This window comes from Chaetodon trifascialis, chromosome 9 (assembly GCF_039877785.1).
Source record: "Chaetodon trifascialis isolate fChaTrf1 chromosome 9, fChaTrf1.hap1, whole genome shotgun sequence".
NCBI lineage: Eukaryota > Metazoa > Chordata > Actinopteri > Chaetodontiformes > Chaetodontidae > Chaetodon > Chaetodon trifascialis.
This window is the reverse complement of record NC_092064.1, coordinates 10,510,246-10,530,339: the sequence shown is the minus strand read 5'-3', so window position 1 is coordinate 10,530,339 and position 20,094 is coordinate 10,510,246. Positions and strand designations below refer to the sequence as shown.

The window sequence follows — 20,094 nt, the reverse complement described above, 5'->3', positions numbered from 1 at the left end:
CAACTAGCAACTAGTTTGACAGTCGAAATGCTCTTTGTAGTGCTGAGTATCAGAAGAAAAAACACTGTAGTGACCTGCTGACGTCATCCAACTGGTTGCTGGTGGTTCAGAGCGCCCGACCCACTCACCACCATTTCAGTGGGAACAGAAAATGTGGAGGTGGATGCTGTGCGTGGAGGATGTGCTGGACAAGTAGTCTTGTCACCCTAATGGTGTCCTTTCAGGGTCATGATTAATGTTAATGGCATTAAGGTCTGGTGAGGAAAATGATTTCACAAAAACAAGGCTGGGACATTTAGAGCGATAATCAATAAAGCAATCATGGGTATTATTTTTTATTCATGAAGTGTCCTGTGGGGGGTTTCTGTTGAGTGATATGGAGGCCACAAGGGTTCAGTACAGCAGAATAATGAACATGAACAGAGTCAGATGAAAGCCATGGTGCGTTTGTTCAATTTTCTAGAGAGCTTTACGGACACTTAATAAAGAAAACACTAAATGAAAGATGACAAAAGTTGATCGAATGTAAGTGCAGTCAGTTTTAGAGGCTTTTTGCTGACGACACATGCTCGCTGTGGCCAAATGATAAACATTTATGTGGTGAAAAGCATCGAGCTATTTCTACTTTGGGTACCTTTGTTCTTTGATTCTACAACATGACCTAATATTCACCCTTGCCTGCCGCACAGGATAAGAAAACGTAATGTTTTCCCATGTGAGTGTGTCGCTTACAGCAAAAATTCGACATCAATATGCTTCTTTCTTTCTTTCTTTCTTTCTTTCTTTCTTTCTTTCTTTCTTTCTTTCTTTCTTTCTTTCTTTCTTAATTTTCTTTTTTCCTTTAGCAGTATGACTTTCATGAAAAATGCTATTGAAGTTGTCTTTTAATTTTCACACGTCATCTGGAAACCACCAGAGGGAGAGTGGGGTCTGCGCTCAGAAGTGTCACTGTCAGGTTTTATTGAAGTGCAGTATCTGGAAGGCTCATAAACTCATTGCATATTCTCTTCTTTCTCTCCTCTAAGTATGATCATTTTTAATGCAGTGCCAGACTGACTCATCTGTGAGTGTGTGTCTGTGTGTGTGTGTCTGTGCCAGTGGAGTGTTTTACTTTTAATTAGAGCAGTTTCCCCGTGACGGAGATAAGGACTGAGAGCGCGTCCAGTCATCAGCCACAAAGAAACACAGAGTTGGAGTAGATTTCATTGTCAGATGTGCTTTTTTGGATTTCTGGTTTTTGAAGAGCTGCTAAATCAAATCACGGTTCTACTCAAAGAAGAAACGACAAAAGAGTTCAGGTTCAATATGACAATGAAACAAGCTCACTGGGACATTATTTTTAGTTTCTGTTACTCTGTGGTTTCAGGCCTATTAATGTAATCCAACACAAAAGCCTGGGAACTAAGTATGTGAGTGAGTCATTGCTATCTTTGTCAGCAGTTCTGGACCCTGCACGTGGGCATTCTCTATGGGCCCCTCCCTGCATCCACAGCTATTCATTCTAGTATCTTTGTGGGCCCTCTTCACATGAGGACCCTGTACACTCAGCCCACCTTATCCCCTTGTCCTACACTGCTGTTTCTCAGAGAGGTGTTGAGCTCTTTGGTGATCATGAGGCCATATTTTGTGACAGTGTTGTATTTGAAAAATACTCAGGTTCACTGCTTGCCACTTGTTTCTGTTAATTTAATTAATTTAATTGCAAATTTGTTTGGGAATTGGCACCACTAACATGTATTTTCAGCTAATAGAGGTCCTGCATTATTCCATAACTTTCTCTCTCTGTCTTGTGCAGGACGACCATCTTTGAAATCTTAGTTTACTGCACTACTAACAGCATATTTTTACACCCAGCAGCCATCAATGAAACAAAGTGTCAATAAGATTTAAAACGATTACTGCAGCATAAAGTATCCCACAAGTTTCTAAAACCCTTTGACTTCTTTCAGTGCAGTTTCTGTGTGAACGTTAACACTGAGAGTGAGACCTGTCAAATCTGGAGCGAGGAGGAAGGGTGTCAGGAAGGACACTCCCTTTGGCCACAGCATGGGAGGTTTCTATGTATACACTGCAGTCTGACTGCACTGCTGTTCAGCTCCTCCTGTTTCCTATAATAGCCTAATGTTGCACTCTTATGTTGTTGCTGTTGAGCATTTGGCATGATTTCCATTCAGCACAGACTCCTGCAATGTAGTTGTAATAGATCTCCTGACTCAGGACCTTCAAGCTACAATCCATATCAGAGTGAAAGGTCAGGGTTTGAACCATTTGCCTGAAAAACATGATTCAGTGTTGTTTTCAGACTGCAGGTGTCATGTGGTCGTGGGTGCACTATAATTCAAGTTTATTGCGATGTGTTTTTGCATGTTACTGGGTGAACGTGAACAGTGAGTGGCCACTTCTGGTGCACGTATAAATCAGCCGACTGCACAGCGCAGGAAGTGACCATAACTCCCAGCGGTGGGCATGTTGGCAGACCACAGGTGTTGAGGCTGGTTGTGATGATAAAGATAATTCAAGAGTCCAAATAAAGTGTGTGTGTGTGTGTGTGTGTGTGTGTGTGTGTGTGTGTGTGTGTGTGTGTGTGTGTGTGTGTGTGTGTGTTGGATACAAACAAAGAGGATCAGATGGGAGACTGTGGCCCCTCCTCAGCTTGCTCCTCCCCCTGCTGAAATATGTGTATACTTGTGTACCTGCATGAGTCAGTGTGTCAGATTGTGTGTGTGTGTCTGTGTGTCTGTGTTTAACAGCCTGTGAAAGCCAAAGAGCAAGTAGTGTTTCAGGAAAGCAGTTGACTGGTCAAGTGGCAAAGTGGAAAACGACAGGCGGGAGGGCGGAAGAGAAGTAGAGAACAAGACAAAAGAGGAAAAAAAAGGGCAAATAGAGGGTGAGAGAGAGAGAGAGAGAGAGAGAGAGAGAGAGAGAGAGAGAGAGAGAGAGAGCGAGAGAAAGAGAGAGGGTCAGAGAGTCACAAAGTGCAAGTATACACAGTATAGACAGAGAGAGAGACTGTCAGCAGAGCATACATTTCCCAGAGGAGAGAGCCTGAGAGCAAGAGACTGAGAGACTGCTGAGAAGTTCAGTCTGACAAAATGCTGAGGAGGAGGAGAAGCGTGTCGTTTGGTGGATTTGGATGGTATGTTGCCTTTTCACTGGATGTTATGTGTGTCTGTGTTGTGCATTGTGCAAGTTATTAGTAGTGTGTATTAAGTTTAAATGATGCACAGTATGCTGCTGAAATGAGCTGGTGTTATGGGAGTGTGTGTGTGTGTGTGTGTGTGTGTGTGTGTGTGTGTGTGTGTGTGTGTGTGTGTGTGTGTGTGTGTGTGTGGTGCAGAATGTGAACTTTTTTCTAAAAAGGAAGGATGGGTGGAGGGCTGAGCGTGCTCCTCTGTGTCACACCTCTAACACTTTGTCCTGTGTTTGACAGCTCTGTGTGTGTGTGCATGCATGCACGTGTGTGTGTGTGTGTGTGTGTGTGTTTGTGTACAGTTTCACTCTGTGCTGTCTCCGTTCAGGGAGGCATTACAATCATCAACAGGCTGCTTTGTCTCTGCCCACTGTCTGTTGTTGCTGCTGTTATGGGACTGTGGTCACAGCTCTTACCAGTCAAGTTCTCCTGCTCCATCGGCCAAGAACAGTTCCCATGATGCAGCACTGAAGAAGCTGCCAGGGAGCCCGTTTAGCGCTGAATGCACTGACACACTAGGATGGAGTGTTTTTGTGCTGGCTCCCCTGCTGGTTGTCGTTCGGACACTGAAGTACCGCTTCAGAGCACTTAACCTTCCCAGCTGGGCTCAGGCAGCACAACCAGCCAGACAGGCTGAAATATCCTGAAACAGACAGAACGACGGGGCAGCACATTACATCTAACAGGGTTCATTTCACCAAAATCAATATCGTGCCAAAAATAAAACAAAGCAATCGAGATATTTTAGAGTTTTCTATGGCTCTCGAGGAGATTTCAGCATTAGAAAAAGAGCCCAGAGTTGCATTCTGGGAATTGTGGAATCAAGCATTGTCGGGGCTTTGCTCATACCAAGGTTCTGCTGCCATTCTGTCTTTTGTGAGTCCCCAATGTAATGGAAGTGCAATACGAAGTCGGTGCACAGATCAGAAACGGCTCAGCTCAGCAGCATGTTGTGTGATTGGAGACCAAAAAGAAAGCCTCTTGGAATAAACAGTGTCACTGCAGGAAACTCTATTTCTGAATATATTTTTTTGCCAGACACTAAAATCTTGTTCTAAGAAAAACAAATATGCCAACAAGGTATGATTGTTTCCAAAACAAATTACTTTTTTTTTTTTTTTTTTTTTCAAGAATTTCTAAGGATCCTCATGAGCTGCACTCAAAGTGTGGAATTATCTCAAGTCATTGGTACAATTTTAGCATATAAAAATGCCTTGAGGGCTAAATATGAGATGAAACGTCTTGTTCAGCAGTGTTCTTCAGTGTTCTGCAGGCAAAGTAATCCATTTTACAGGACATAAATGCAGGGTAAGTCTGTAAGTGGATCACTATTAGGAATGAACAGATGACATGTATACAGCAAAGACAAACAAGGAGACACAGTATGACGAGACAATGTGCAAGAGCCATTTGAGCACCTACTTAAAGACGCATGAATGAATGAACAACTAAATATCAAGTTGGTTTTGAGCAGACAGGCCATTTGTGAAATTCATGAATCAGTCATCTGTGATGGATTTTGTATAGGAAACAAAAGGTTGCTGTTGTTTGTCTGCAGTGCTGTTAAAATTTGCCATTAAATCTTTCACCATCTGGACACAGTTTCATTCCCGTGACACGTCTAACTTGCACACAGACAGTTAATTGTAGCATTCCCTTCATCTGTGAGAAGTGGGCCGAATAAAGCTTTTGCATGATAGTGTGATTTGTTTGATGACTCAGGCATAAGGTGGGTGGCACATCTTCTCAACTCCTGTGAGAGCACAGACTAAAGCTCCATTACAATATGAAATAGGACAACATTTGTCCTCGTGCAAGATCAGACACCATTGAAACAACCAGGGGGTGGCTGCAGCAGGGCAACAAATGAAATGTGAGATAAGGGAGTTTTTGTGTTTATTATTTCATTTTACTGTATTTCCATTCACCTTTAGTAACTCATTACGCAGACTTTTGCATAAACTGCAGTCCTTGTCCCAGCTGCATTAACTACTTCACTAGCCGAAGCTCGTTAACGAACCCATTATCTTGACTTTTGAATATGTTAGTAACAAATAGCAGAACCTCTGTGCTCAGTGCTCTTTGCCTGTTGACGCTGCTGCGATGCCTATTGTTGCTGACATCATTCAAAACCCCGGAACAAATTTAAATGACATTTAAAACATCCAGGCTGAGTGATGGCGCAGTAAAAATAGCGTGCCTTGTGTGTTTGCGCTGTTTGTACGTGTGTGTGTGTTTGTGTGTGTCTGCTACGAGCGTGTGTTTGTGCATGAAATAGATTCGGCACCATTCTGCACGGTTCAGTCTCTAAATTAATGCGATCAAAGAATTACTGTCTCATAATATCTTCCATAGAGAGGTCTGTGAGAAAGCTGTAAAACAAGCACACGCGCACACACAAAGTAAAACCCTCCATATATTTGTTTATGCAGCTTCCCTCAAGCAAAATGCGCCTCACAGATTGTCCCCTATTATTAGCACTAAAGAGCAACTGAGCTGAAAAGATGTTAATATTAAGTCTTATGATTCGTGTTTTTAGTATGAACAGTCTGAAGTGAAGCGTGAATAAGTCCCTTATAAACACTGAGACCTCTCATAACCGGTCTGAGCAGCTTGTAGAGATTTAACCTTGTTAAATCAAGTCAGCTGTCAGAAAGCGTGCTCTGCTCGCTGCCTGTGACTTTACACCGACACTGATCTGCACCGAGCGCATGAACTGTCCTCGGGCTCTACCTGCTCTGTATGAGTCAAAGATAATTTGTAGAAATTAGTACATGCATCAAGTACCAAGTATGTATGGATTGTGGATCGGGCACTGAACGCGTGGAACAGTGCATAACGTACATATCGAATGTTTCAGTTCGTCGTATGTGAAGGCTTCACATCAAAGGAGATTTCCTCCTCTCCACATTGAAGTGAATGGCAGTGTGACAGGAGACGCAATCACACTTTAATGAGCATTCTTTTAAAGCCCAGAATACCCAGGGGACCCACTGGACCATGAAGGATGACCATGGCCACCATGAAGTCATGCATCTCACTAATCTCCATCTTGATTTGCACGTCTTCTGGTGCTCTTTATCAAGAATTGAATTGCTTTCGAACAAATGGATCAATAATATTTCCCTCTCCCTCTCTCTTTCTGTGTGTGTCTGCCTTCGTCTCCTTTCTCTCCTGCTTCTTCCCCAGGATTGACAAGTCCACTTTGTCTGCACTGAAGGCCCGGTAAGTTCTTTAAATCCTGGTCTCGGGCATCTTCTTGCTCCTGAAATGATCAGATCTATCTCAGTGTCTAGTTAATATTCTAATCCTTGCCAGTCAGTTAATTTGTGTAAATGTGCTTGTGGAGACATTCCTGGGAGGCACTGATGTGTAACCGCTCACAAATGAGGACCAAGATTGGCCGTGTCGTAAGTAAGTTTTAAAAGCCACTTTCAACCTGGACCCCGCTTCCTCTTATTTCCCCTCACACTGATTCCGACTAAAACCACAAACAATCGATTCACAGCAGAGCGATGGACGTTATACCTGAGCAGTGCAGACACACTCCTACTCACGCTGCACTCAAAGCGAGTCTTTTTCTAGTTTCTGCAGTTTGATGTTCAGTACTGCTTCACTCCTTGCTTGCTCTTAACCTTCCATCTCTCATACTTGTGTCACTCCTTGCTGCTCCAGTGGAGGCGGTCAGTTGTAGTTAAAAGCTGCGGCTGTGTTGTGGCTCCTCGGTGTGAATGTGACTCAACAGCAGTGGTCATTTAAGGGGCGAGTGAGCAAGGGGCTGCTTTGCACTTCATGCAACCAGACAGGATGATCTGGTTGGGTTATTGTATTGATAGATACAATAGAGATAGAGAATTTTTGACAACATTTCTTGACTTGCTTAGAAGACCGTTCTAATCCTCCAACTTCCATGTTAATATATATGTATATAAATAAGTAGCATTCAGGTTTTTTTGTTTGGTTGCAGACCTTCACATTTTACTGCGTCCTCTCCACTTCTGAAATCAAAAATAAAGCCTGTGTCATTATCAAAACTCATTCCTGAACAGACCCTCTGGGTAGTTCATTTTCTGCTTTGTCAAGTTATTCAGTGCTCCAGTTGAAGGACGAGACGGTGAACAGCGGCGCATCCTTTCAGGCTGTCTGCAGCCCTGTCAGATCTCAGATCTTACTGATTCATTGCAAGGCAGTGTGGTCACAGCGAGTAAACATGTCAGGCATTAGTAGTACTTCTGTTTCTGTCCTTGATCAACACACTGGCTTCAGGGGTGGAGCTGGGCTGTGGGCATTGTAATGTGGCTTACAACTGCTCCAGAGCAGCAAGGATGGATCAGCTGCAGGGGACTAATTGTCCCACAGGGAGTGATAAAGTATAACTTCATGAAATCACATAGCAGTCTTATATAACTGGGTTGTGCACAGTTTCGCATAGTTTCATTTTTCTTTAGCACATGACCTTTCATAGTCACAGTATACTGTTTAGTAGCAGCCCTGTGTCGCTCCACTCGCTTTGTTGATTCGTTGGACAGACGCCCTTGTTCACTCTCACTTTGGTTGTGTTTTGGAAACAAGGACCGATGATGCTCAACAGATAATTCTGGCTTTCTTTTATATCTCAGAGCCGTAAAAGCAGAAGCTAGCAGCTCATGTTTTGACAGATGTCAATTTTATTTTTTGGGTTGTGCAAGTGGAGAAAAGCTCAAGGCTGAAGTGAAAATCCCCTTGTGCGTTGGTCAACAGCTGCTTGCTCAAATGAGCTCTGGATTGGGGTGGAGAACAAATGTGATTATCATCTGCTCAGTTTGTGTACCTGCTTCATGCGATGCTCTTTCAGAATATTGTGTGTGAGGAGCTTCTCTTTGTTGAAACAAACCACCGGCCAGCTCTGTTAATGGTTGCTGTAGTGATGGGAGATGAAGGGCTTGTGTGCATGTGTGTTTGTCTCCATCTGTATCTACACCACAAACCCCACTCTCCAGAGCTCACTCCACTATGTGTCTCACTCACTTTTGAGTCAATTACCGTCTCTCTCTGAACAGCTCTGAGCCTTTTCTGTTGCCACGTCTTCATGTCTCACCTGTTGGCACCACCTGTTGAAAGACTGCGCTTCACTTTGATTTTGTTTAGGGATTGTTTGAAGAAATGACAACATTTGGAAACAAGCTGCCTTGACTTAAGAAAAAAGAAATATCCATGTTACCTTTCTGTCTCTAATTGAGTTATAGAAATCAAAAAATGGCAGTCCAGTTGGACATAATTTGAATTGTCCAGAAATTAATTAATATAGTTAATTAAATCAATTAAGCTGGTAGAAGCTAAATACATTTTTAGTTTTTACTCTTTTGAAATGAAGTGACTGTGTTTGATTTCTATAGTATAAGAAAGATGGACATGAATATGACTCAGGATTAAGATGCTGGTCTCGGGCTGCAACTGCTCTGGTGATAAAACATGGCAGATTTGTTGTCAGCTTGTTCCAGACATGCGGGAAAAAAATCAGGTTAACCTGAGTCATGTAAAATAGGACTTGTTTGTTAGCTACGGCGTTCTCATGCACACCATCAGATGCACACACACACACACACACACACACACACACACACACACACACACATGCACACACATAGATACACACATATCCAGTGTCTCGCTCACTCCCTGGCCAGGTGTCATTAGACCGTCTGCTCTGGAGTGGCTCTGAATATAAATGAGGGAGTCGTGACTCTGCCTAGACGCTGAATAACACCGACTTGTGTGTGCAGGCGTGCGTGCGTGTGCAATGGAGGTGTTAGATATGAGAAAGCACCATAGTGTCAAGAAAGAGAGGAACACTTTGCAGGATGGAAAACACTGATATGTGTCACCCCCAGTTTATGCTTGCTCCCTATTAGAATCCAATGCCAAGGGGGACGATGGGCAGATGGAGAATGAGGTCATCATCCTTGCGGTGGAATCATGCGCTAACAGAGATTTTCTTTGTTTTTAACATGATCAAATACCATTAAGAATAATTACATTTTGAGTCACAGCAAAGCAGCGCAATGGGCCAGAAAAGCTTGAGAAAGCCTGGACTTACATGATAACATGAGAAGAAAGAAAAAAAAAAGGCCTGGAGGAAGACAGAGCACGGTGACAATTTCACCTCTCCATCCCATTCCATTATCACCACTGACTCTGTATTTGTCTCACTCTGGCCCCAGCTGCAGAGCTGGTAGTCGGTCTGCAGTGGCTTTGTGCGAGGAGTGCAGGGAATGTATGAATATAAGACACAACGCAAGAGGAGAGACAAAAAGAGAAAGGTGGAAAAGGGAAGTTGAAGGCCAAGGGACCAAAAGCACGAGATGGATGTCTGACTTCAAAGTTTGCGGCTGCAGGTGAGCAGGTGTGAGGATTTTGTTTTGTTGTCCTCTCCCTCTTCTCTCCCACCTGCCCTCAGCTTACAGTGTGCTTTTTATTCCTCCCTCGCTCCATCTTTCTGCTCTCTGCTCTCTGTCCTCTGCCATTAATCCCCAGTGGTTTACAGAGGAGGCAGGATACATGGCTGATCCCACAGGTGCTCTTTGGTGGTGCAGGTGGAAGCATAAAAAAAACAAGATCCTGGACGTCTTGCTTGCAGAGATGCACGAAAAATTGATTAATCTTATTATTATAAGACTTCCTGCATCTTGTTTTTTATGAATCCCCAGTGTTCCTCTGTCTGTCCTCTGCTCACGGTTACCACAAAGAGATCTGTCCACCTTCACCATGCACACAGCACCTCATTAATAACTGCATAATCAAACCTGTGTGTGTGTGTGTGTGTGTGTGTGTGTGTGTGTGTGTGTGTGTGTGTGTGTGTGTGTGAGCAAACACATGCATCTGTTTGTGGGTTTTGTCTTGAAGTGGTGGTGAGGCTGAATGCATATTATAAGTGGACAGCCAGGAATAATAGAGGAGAGAGAGGATGAAACAGAAAGATAGAGAGGGAGGGAGGGAGGGAGGGAGGGAGGGAGGGAGGGAGAGGTTGAACCTGATCAGCTTCTTAATAGTGTGACGATGCCCCGCAAACTGTGGTGAGTAACTGCTGTCTGTCTTGTGTGTATTTTTACACTGTCTGTGTACTTGGAATCGCATGCTTAGACAAAATCTGACCATTGATGGTACAGCTAATTATTACTGTAATGCTATTAAACTCAGAAGACATATTTTGATTTGATCACTATTAATACATTATCGTGCATTTTGGAGAGGAGACTGCAGCATTTTGAGGCAAAACACGTTCTAAGACATATAATGTCTTTACTGACATTTGATCTGTCTTGTGTTTTACTGACCTTCTTGTGGACCCCGGGATGAGTAGCTCCTGCTGGAGAGGAGAGATGACTGAACTCAGTGAGTGAAGTTCAGTAAAGCCAAACTGAATAGCCTGGAGCAGAGCAGCATTGCTGTGTGTTATATGCATTTCCTCAGGATATTTGATGGCTCCAACTCATAAAGCTGGACGGTCAGTACTGTTCATCACAGCCTCGTGTACAGATTTGTTCTGTTCGATGTGACAAGGATGCATGAAATGACTTGATTGGCATCAGTCAGTTTCTATTAGACATGACACCTGCATGTCTAGTTTTTTCTCGTCAGAGCTGCTGTTGTACAGTGTGCCTCATGTCCTCATGTCTTGTATCATTTATGTGCTGTACAGTAGTATTACCACTGTGTAAATACCAAAAAAAAGGCTCAACCACAGATTGTTTTAAGCTCTAGATTTACGATTTGCCAACTGTCTGCCTGACTGCTGTACTCTACTGTTATTAACGCACATATGTGTGTATGTGTGTGTGTGTGAGAGAGAGAGAGAGAGAGAGAGAGAGAGTGAGAAGTGTCTGCAGTCAGATTCTGCTAATTCCCATCGCCCTCTGCCCCTCCTCTCTTGTTCCCTTTCTACTGAAAGCAATCACACTATTATCTTTATTCTTGTTGTTCTTTGTTCTTCCATCCATTTGATGTGCCACTAGTCCTGCACGCTAGCAGCAAAAACATGGCTCCAAAGCTAAATGTTAAGCAGGAGATGGGTGCTATGACTTTTGATGCTGATATCTGTGATGGTTGAATTCATGTTACTTTTGTCAATGATTCTTTCTTCAGTGGTTTGAAGGCTACAATGAAGGCTGCGAGACTCAAACTCGCCTTTCTACGCATTTCTTTCATTCTTCACAAAACTTGGAAGATGCCATGTTTTGGACATGTAAGACAGCTGAGTCTCATGCAGTATTTATATGCTACTATGAGGTGTTGTAGTGAAAAGCAAAAGGTGCTTAATATAAATCACGACTAAGAAAAAGTTGCTGGAGCTGCAAGAAAGCTGGAGCAGCTGTCGCATCCTTTTTTAGGACTGTGTTGGTGTCTACTCTTATGTTTGACTTCATTCCCTTTTGGACATATGAGGATATATTGCATTTTTGTCCATCTGAGCTGGATTGTTGCGTGGATTAATGGGGAAGTGAGTGACACGAATGAGGCTGAGATTAAGGACCCTGGAGAAAATAGGTTTGGACAAAAAACATGAAAGAAGCCATTTTTGAAAAAGAGTCGAGAAGGACGATAAGAGGAGGTGCCTTCCTCTTAAAAAAAAAAAAAAAAGTCCCCTCCTCTTATCATTCTCTAGCCTAGTATTTTGGGGCCAGGTGTAAATGTTATCTGTCCACCAGCATCATGGAAAAGAGCAAATGGGCTGCTGCTATTTCTGGAGCCTGGCATTTACTCTATCTCCTAGTGCACCTTCTATATTGCAGTGAACGATAGTGAGTTGTGGCCACAGAACAAACATGAGACAAAATGTCTGCTGGTATCATATTTACTTTAGGTGATGGCTTATTAAAGCTTAAGGCTTTGTTCTATAGTACAGGGAGAAGAGGCAGTGATTAGTCACAGGGAGCCTGCATGTTGCCTTAATGAGCTGTCAGCTTTATTGTGTTTTGTTTATTGGATGCAGTTGTTGATGTAGTGTACACAGTTCCAGTCTGTTACAGAGTATAATATAAGCCTGGAGGCTCGTGTTATAGGGGGAAAGGAGAGGAGCAGTAATGGAGACAGAAATCCAGTCAGCTTTTATCGAATACATAACTGGTCAGGGTGAATGTGACGCTCAGCTCAGGGTACAAATCACAAACACTCACGTACACATACAAAGCTACAGAACCTAAAAGGTGGAACTGAGTCACAGTCTCACTTCACTTATTTAAACAATATACCCTCAGGTCCTGTGTGTGAGTTTGTTTCCCTCTGCCTGTGGGTGGCTGCGTGAGAGTGTGTGTGTGTGTGTGTGTGTGTGTGTGTGTGCGTGTGTGTGTGTGTATGTGTGTGTGTGTGTGTGTGTGTGTGTGTGTGTGTGTGTGTGTGTGTGTGAGAGAGAATAGCAGAGAAACCGAGACCGCAAGGTTGCGGAGACACTTGTAGCACTGCGATGTGGGAAGTGGTGGAACTCCACCCATCCTCAAGAGCTCAGGGGGAGGATGTTGAACTTCCCCTGCTGTCACACCTCTGGTTCCAATGAAGTTAAGTAAGAGTCTTTTAACTTATGACAGCATTCGTAATTTGTAAAAGAAAAATAAAATCATTTTTACCCTTCAGATTGATTACAGCACCGCAAATCTGACTTCTTCATTTCTGATCTTGGACCTACTTCTTGCACTCTTCAGAAAGTCCATGGGTGGAGAAGTACAAACACACATTTCACCTATTCTTCCAAAGACCACAAGGGGGAGCTGACGGGACGTGTTTGTCTCGATGTGCCTCTCATTAACAAAAGCAGCTGAAGTGAAGAAAAACGGTCACTAGAGTGAGCAATTTCTCTATTTTCATGTGCGCTGAATCAGTGTGGAGCTCCCACCCACCAGTTAACACATCCACCTGTTGAGGCTGCCATTGCGAAGAGCTCATAATGACTCACTGTGAGCTCAATTTACACTCCATGCTTTATTATCTACTATTTAAATAGAAACATGCAAGTTGATACATTGAGACGATTCAAAGACAGTTTGAAGTGTTTTTCTGATATGCCGTCATTTTTTCTTTCGTTCAGAAATTAATTCTATTACGAATAAACAAGGTGGAAAAACAGCATTTTTCCATCTAAACAGCCCCTGACACAGTCCACCTTAAATCCATTAGGCTTGTGTCTATAGGTTACCACTGCAAGACAAGTGCACCTTGTTTTTTTCAGCCATAGTGTACGTAGCAGCCTATAGGGAGCCAAGGCTGTTGCCATGGCAGCAAGAAGTGATGATCATAAGGGATGGTCCAGTATGGTTCATTACCATGGTGATAGACCCGAGTTGTCTCACCTTGCAGCCAGACTTAATTGCCAGTGGATCGTGTGTGTGTGTGTGTGTGTGTGTGTGTGTGTGTGTGTGTGTGTGTGTGTGTGTGTGTGTGTATGTGTGTGTGTGTGTGTGTGTGTGTGTGTGTGTGTTAATAATATACATTGGGGACAGCATAACATGGCTGGTAACATGACACTTACTTTGTTCCCCACGTGTAATGACCGAGATCTCTGCACTGTCTGTCTGTAGGGATGTTTCATTTGATTCATGCTCTTGCATTTTTTTATTCAAAGGAATTATTAAGACACCTGCAGGTTTATAGACACAGTAAAAAAGGACTACTTTATTAAAGGGCGATCAGGTGGCTGAGGCTGGCTGATGACCATGTAGGGACAGGAGCCTCTGCCTAGAACAAGGCTAAATCTGATGTAATGACTGAGGGGTGGAGGCTGAATATGGTGCCATATTCAGGGGAGCGCTAAAGGATGAAGGATGTTTTTAATGAAAGGAGATCAAGTGGAAGTCATCTAAGAAGCCTAACAAGCTGCAGTGGATACAAGAGGCACTGAGTGACTTTTGACGCAATGAGCTATTTTTATTATTGCTACTTTCCTTGCGTTTTATGTTTAGTTTGCTTAAATGAGCTTTTGACCATTTGTCTTCTGTGCAAAGTTACATAAGAATTAGTTGCATATCAGTGACATCTCTTGGCACGCAGTTAAGAGATGGAAGCAGGACGTTTTTAGCTCATTTTAGCATAAAGACTCTGAGCAAGCAAACTTGGCAACAATGCAGGCAGGACCTCTGAGATACTGTGTGCAGTCACTGAGCTCCAGTGCTAACTGCTCACGGCCACTTGGGGGCAGCAGAAACAAGAAGTGAACCAATGCAATATCATGACCCTCTAAGTTGGCTAACTTGTCATCAAATAGCTTCTTCTTTCCAGTGACACAAAGCAACGTTAACATTCATTTCGAGACGTGTTTCTGGCCACCTGATCATTTGAGTCCAATAGTGACTCTTCTTTTAAGTCAGTTTTGGTCTCCACTCTCTCATAACCTTAACATTCACCCGCTAAATGCTCCACCTTGTTCAGCAGCTAGCTTACTGTCTGTCTGCTGTTTGGGGCTAAGCTGGTGGTGGAGTTTGTTTGTTTTTCTCCACAGCTTTTTGCTGTGAATAGCTGTCTATCTGTGCACCTTTAAACAGCACTATGGGAACAATGAGAGTGACAACGAGATTAAGGAAGCCATAAAGCTCTCTAGCTCTAAGGGAAGCTGATGAGTCAGGTGATAAAACCTGTGAGTCACTATCAGCAAAATCTTTTACATTCACATGTAACCATTTGATCCGTTGTTCATCTAAATGTTCATTTTAGCAGGTTTAGTAACACTAGGTCTGCTCAAACGTATAAATACAACACATTTAAGAGCTGCTCATTCACAAAGACATCTGGGGCACATTTCTCTGCTGTGTGCACAGATGAAACTGCGAACCATCTTTGCTCGTGAGAAAACAAAATGTGCGGACTGTTCCTTTAATCTGGCCTGTACAGCTACATTTTTGTGTCATTTTGTAGCTTTAGCCTGTGTTTTCCTCCTTGGCCTTGCAAAATCTGACAGCAGAAATGAGCCTTGGGGCTAATTGCTTTATTTATAGCTTGTCTGTTGATCAGTGGCCACGTCCCAGACCAGAAAAACAAAACTGAACTACAGAAAGCATCATCTCCGCTTTCCTCTCTCCACTCTCTCGATCCCTAAAATATGTATTGCCAGTAGTATCCGTGTGTGTATGCCCTGCTTGTTAAGTGAGAGTCTTGTTACTCTAAAGTCCCCCAGACAACCAGCTGCCTCTTTGCTTTTGACAAATATTTACCTCTTGCCTTCTGCCTGATGCTGCACACACACTCACACACAGAGTGGCTGATAAGCGCACCATCTGGCCTGAGTGCTGGCTGTTAAGGGCTCATAAAACAGACCCTCACCTATTTAGAGGCAGAGAGCTCCCTGAACGGCAGGCTGCTGAGAACGGGTAAACAGCACGGACGCGTTCGCTTCTGCGTACACGCGCGCACAGTGGCACGTACGCCCACCTGCACGCACATCCATATCCACGGGGGACGTAGGAGGGGGAGACAGATAGGAGGCGAGAGGATCAGAGATATACCTGTTCTTGTTCTGTGAATGTCATCATCTCCACCACCCTCACTGACTTTCTCGGAGGATAAAGATAAACAGAGATTGATTCTGTAAACCTGCAAACTGACCCTACAGGTACACATGCGTCAGCGCTGCGCTGCACATCTGACAACTTTGTGTAACGCCATTATTCATCCTGTAAAGGGGTTAAAAGTAGCATTATTGTTTCACCTACTCCTGGCTTGATTGTTACACTCCTCACATCCAGCCTATATTGCTCAATATATTATTATTTATGTCTCAAAAAATATGAATGAGAAAGTCTGGTGATATTTTCTCATTGTCAGTAAATCTCAAATATACCAAAATGAAGAATAAAAAGATGCCACAATTGTGTGCATCCAATCCTGATATATCTTCTTCCTCTGTGCTGTAAATCTCCATTGTTGTACAAAAACCATTAAAGACACAATTCACACCTGTCGCACAGTTACACTGAGTGACAGTTAATTACTATGAACTCACATGCTCTGGTTTATTTTGAACATTCTGCTGCCCCAAATACACACTAGCACATCAAATGTGTATTAATCCACTGCTGAAAATAGTTCCCAACAAATTCACAATTCACTCTTTACTTCTGGGTAACGTTTGGTTACAGGCTTCAGCACCCAGCTGCTTTAGTAGTCTTCATTAAGAACCAGTGGTGCTCAGGTTGAAAGCCGCTGCAGGCAGGGGAGGGAAATGAGTACTGAGAGAAAGATTAACACGATACTCACGTTACACAAATGACACCTGGCTAATCCTGTAAATAACCAGAGAACACAGTAAAAGTTATTAATACATCTTTGTATAGGAAGAAAACACCCAATAATTTGTGTGTTTTCATCACTTGTAAGTTTCCTTATTGTACTACGACTTGATACAACTGCCCTTGGTGTGTTATGTACATCTCTGCTCCGTCTCATGGATCTCTGTTGTGTCTCTGGGAGTCTTTGCCAAAGCTAACTAGGTCTGGCAGTGTTGCTGTTGGAAACCAACTTAAGAGGATGTTGTGAGTTATGCTCAGCGATTGCTGCTGTTCCTGTTTTGTACACAAACACTTGACATAAGCTAGCGGCAAATTACAGCCTGTCTCCTCCTCCTTAGCATCTGAAAGAAAGCAGGGTGACGCTGTGGAGAGTGCAGAAAATGAGAAAGAGAATGAGGGGTGGTGGTGATGGTGGGGGGGCTTTGCATGGTTCAGAGGAGAGACAGAAGGATCAAGAGTGATAGAAGAGAGCAAGGAGACAATAATAGACCAGGGTAGACGATCCTTCACTGAGATTGGACAAACAAAAAGGAGATGGAGAACGTCAGACCTTCCTTCCTTCCCTCCTTCCTTCCTGGCACTGCAGTCTGCCCCACACAGCAGAGATGCTCTTAACACCTAAAAAGAAGAGAAGAGGGTCAAGATGGATAGGAAGAAAAAGACAAAAGGGATGGGTTCAAGAGCTGGAGGAACAGACGAAGAGATGGATTCTCTCGTGTAAAATGAGCTAGAAAGAGGGCAGAGGAAGAAGGACAAAGGAAGAAGGGCAAAGGAAGGACGTGGGGTTATGAAATAAAAGCTTCCCTGCTCCTGTAAAGTCTGACCTCTGTGGATGTGTGCTCGTAAGAAAGAAGGGGAGAGCATGTGTGCCTCCTCTGTGACCCCCACTCTCGAACATCCACAGGAAAGCTGTCAATAGATGGCTGAGTGCTTCGCTGATGTTCTTGTCCATCCCCAGATTCAGAAGCCATTTTGGACCTTTCTGTCAAACTAACAATTGTTTTTTTTCACCCCCTGATTTACATGTTATCTGTCTCAGTCTCAGGGCTGAAATGACTTCTTTTTTTATTGGCTCACCTTGCTGTTTTTAAGTGGAATAATGGTAGAAATGTTTATTAACGCTGCACCTGACTCCTGTTCAGCTCTGTGCTTACATATATGCATAAACACACATAAACACACATGCACTTTCCCTTCTCAGTGCCCATTTTGTAAATACATCAGAGGCAGGGAACAAGGTCCTCTCTCGCTCTGGCAGGGCTGAGCTCAAACCCAATTTTCTTTCAAAGGAATAATTCATCTCCATATTGAGCAACCCGCAGATACGGCCTCAGCTTGTCCTTGCCTGCTCGGCCCATGCATTTTTGCTAACAGCTAAAATTGTAATGGCTTCTGTTGATAGATCATGGCAATTTACACCAGGTCACTACAAAATCAAATTACATTGTACATGCTAGGAAAGATGAAAGTCTAAATGTATAACATGTATGCAGCTCTCGCTTCTGCAAAATGTGCTAAATGGTCGGAGATTGAAAACCATTAAAAATATTGTTCGCTCTTGCACAGGACAAATGCCAATTACAATCATAACTGTGGCAGATTTACTGCTGCAAATTCTTGGTCACCTTCAAAAGGTTCTTGTTTTCAGACAGAGGTCGACAAAAGCAGCCGTCATGTGTAGCTGGCGACAATGTCAATTTTACAAACTGCCACTGGCTAGTTAAAGTCAAGTCTACGAGCTGGTTGAAAAAACTGTCTCTGGCTGACTTTTGACTGACTGTATGCACGGTGTTAATGCTAAAAGACTGATGCTGAAGCTTCATGTGCTGAAAGTCAGCATTCTCACCTGTTTGATGCACTGCATGTAAAACATGGAACAAAGACACATCTTTGTGACTGTATTGCAGTGTAGAGTGAGGTAGCCTGAGTGTGATAAGGATGAACATATTGCAAGGCTGTGCTGTTTGTTGCTGCTTTGTATTGTAGCCTTGAAACCCATACCTAACCCATCCCTAGATGTACCTGATGCCTACAGTTTCCTCTGCAGACAGCACTAAATGTAGGTGAGCTTGTTACAGGGGTTTCAGTGCTAACCCACTTGACTTTTTGAGCAGGTTTGAAACACTAGATGAGACTTTTCATGGTCTTGAGAAGCTGCAGCTTTTATTGACTAACACACTGTAACTAATACTGTACATTTACCACCAGACTGACAACTAACGGCTAAGCGTTTCCTCTGCTCTGCTCGCGTTCAGTTACTCCTGTGACGCTCACTCAACCACACACTCTCTATGCACGCACATTCAGCTCTGAGCTGTGCTATTCTTATAACGAAAAGAACACACTGGAGGACATTGAAAGTTTTGTGTTCTTTCTTTTTGGTATGCAGTTGTTTAGTACAACAAGGAGACAAGCTTTGTTCTAGGAAAGGCTGCAGGCAGCAAGACAAAAGACATAAATACGCTTGTGTGTATTTTATTTTTTGCTTCTGACACTCATCCAGCTGTCAGCTGATGTTTTAGTCAGTCATGCAAACTGAGAAATGCATAAAACAGATTATAGAGTGGGAGAAACACTGGCTCGTATATGGTACAACAGAAGAAGAAGAAGAAGAAGTATTTAAAAGAATGAGGTGTAGCGGCACACATAAAGTCTAGTTCTGCTGTTGTGTCATGTGATGCTGCACCAAAAAAACAAAAAAAAAACAAACTGTCAGGAGCAAGAGGATAAAGCTTCATTTGTCCGCTTTTGTTTTTATACATTATTCCAAATCCGTTTGCAGTAATTTCAGCCATCAGTGACAAAAATTGCGAAAACCAACGAGCACAGGATGAAGAGATATTTGCGTCTGAGTGAAAGAGAGACAGAACATTGCCGAAAAGCCAATTTACCAACACATCACCAGCACAGACAAGCAATCATGCTGCAAATTGCCCGGAGTGTGTGAAAATAATTATCTGATGACATTTCTGTCGCGGTGAAAGCAGAGTGCTAGTCAAGGCCGGCGTGCTTGGTGATTAACAAAGGACAGTCTGTGATTTGAGACTGTAATCAGCGCTCACAAAAGGAACCAATATGTCTCCTATTCATAATCGCCACTCTCATTTCTTTGCTCGGGCTCTTTGCTGTGATCTCTCACTTGCATTTTGTCTCCGTCCTCCGCTCGTCCTCTTTCTCATTTGTCTTGTATCTCTTATTTACTTGCTCAGTCTCACTTTCTTCACTGGTTTTCATACTTTCTATTCTCATAATTGCTCAGAATTCATAAAGTTATTGATTTATTTGATTCTTTGTCTTCATGCCTGTTGTTTCCACTTTTGTATCATCTGTGCCTGTTTTGATTTCTTCTTTAGGGGAACTCCACTTATTGTCATTGTTGCTGAGAATTAATGGAAATGGGGAGACAACTTTTTGGCAACCAGCGAAAACTTCAGGAAGTTACCAAACAAGAAATAATGGAGCATAAGTCCCTGTGAAACTGTCAATTCTCATTTTTACACTTTTACACAAATGAGGTATGCAGCCTCATTCCCAGAGCATCAAATTCCATCGCTTTGACATGCCCCTCTGCGTCTCACTCAGACGCACAAAGTACCCTGGAGGGTCCATATGAGACGCACCAGGCTTTCATCTAACTCCATACAAACCACTCCGGGT

General features: G+C 43.1%; 2 protein-coding genes across 5 annotated transcripts in view; one reads left to right on the top strand and one right to left on the bottom strand.

Annotated features, from left to right (window-relative positions):
• samsn1a (SAM domain, SH3 domain and nuclear localisation signals 1a) overlaps window positions 1–20,094 on the bottom strand; it is a 279,152-nt gene that overhangs the window by 131,994 nt on the left and 127,064 nt on the right. The gene's annotated exons all lie outside the window — the stretch shown is intronic.
• Window positions 1–20,094, top strand: part of rap1gap2a (RAP1 GTPase activating protein 2a) — a 79,088-nt gene that overhangs the window by 6,441 nt on the left and 52,553 nt on the right. For 2 of the 4 annotated variants that reach the window (XM_070970796.1, XM_070970794.1), the window contains exons 1-2: window positions 2,957–3,136; window positions 6,380–6,415. In XM_070970796.1, the coding sequence (XP_070826897.1) occupies window positions 3,093–3,136; window positions 6,380–6,415 (80 nt within the window). In that variant the 5' untranslated portion in view covers window positions 2,957–3,092. Of the gene's footprint in view, window positions 1–2,956; window positions 3,137–6,379; window positions 6,416–20,094 lie in introns of those variants that run through there. The other 2 variants (XM_070970798.1, XM_070970795.1) reach the window with 1 other exon arrangement.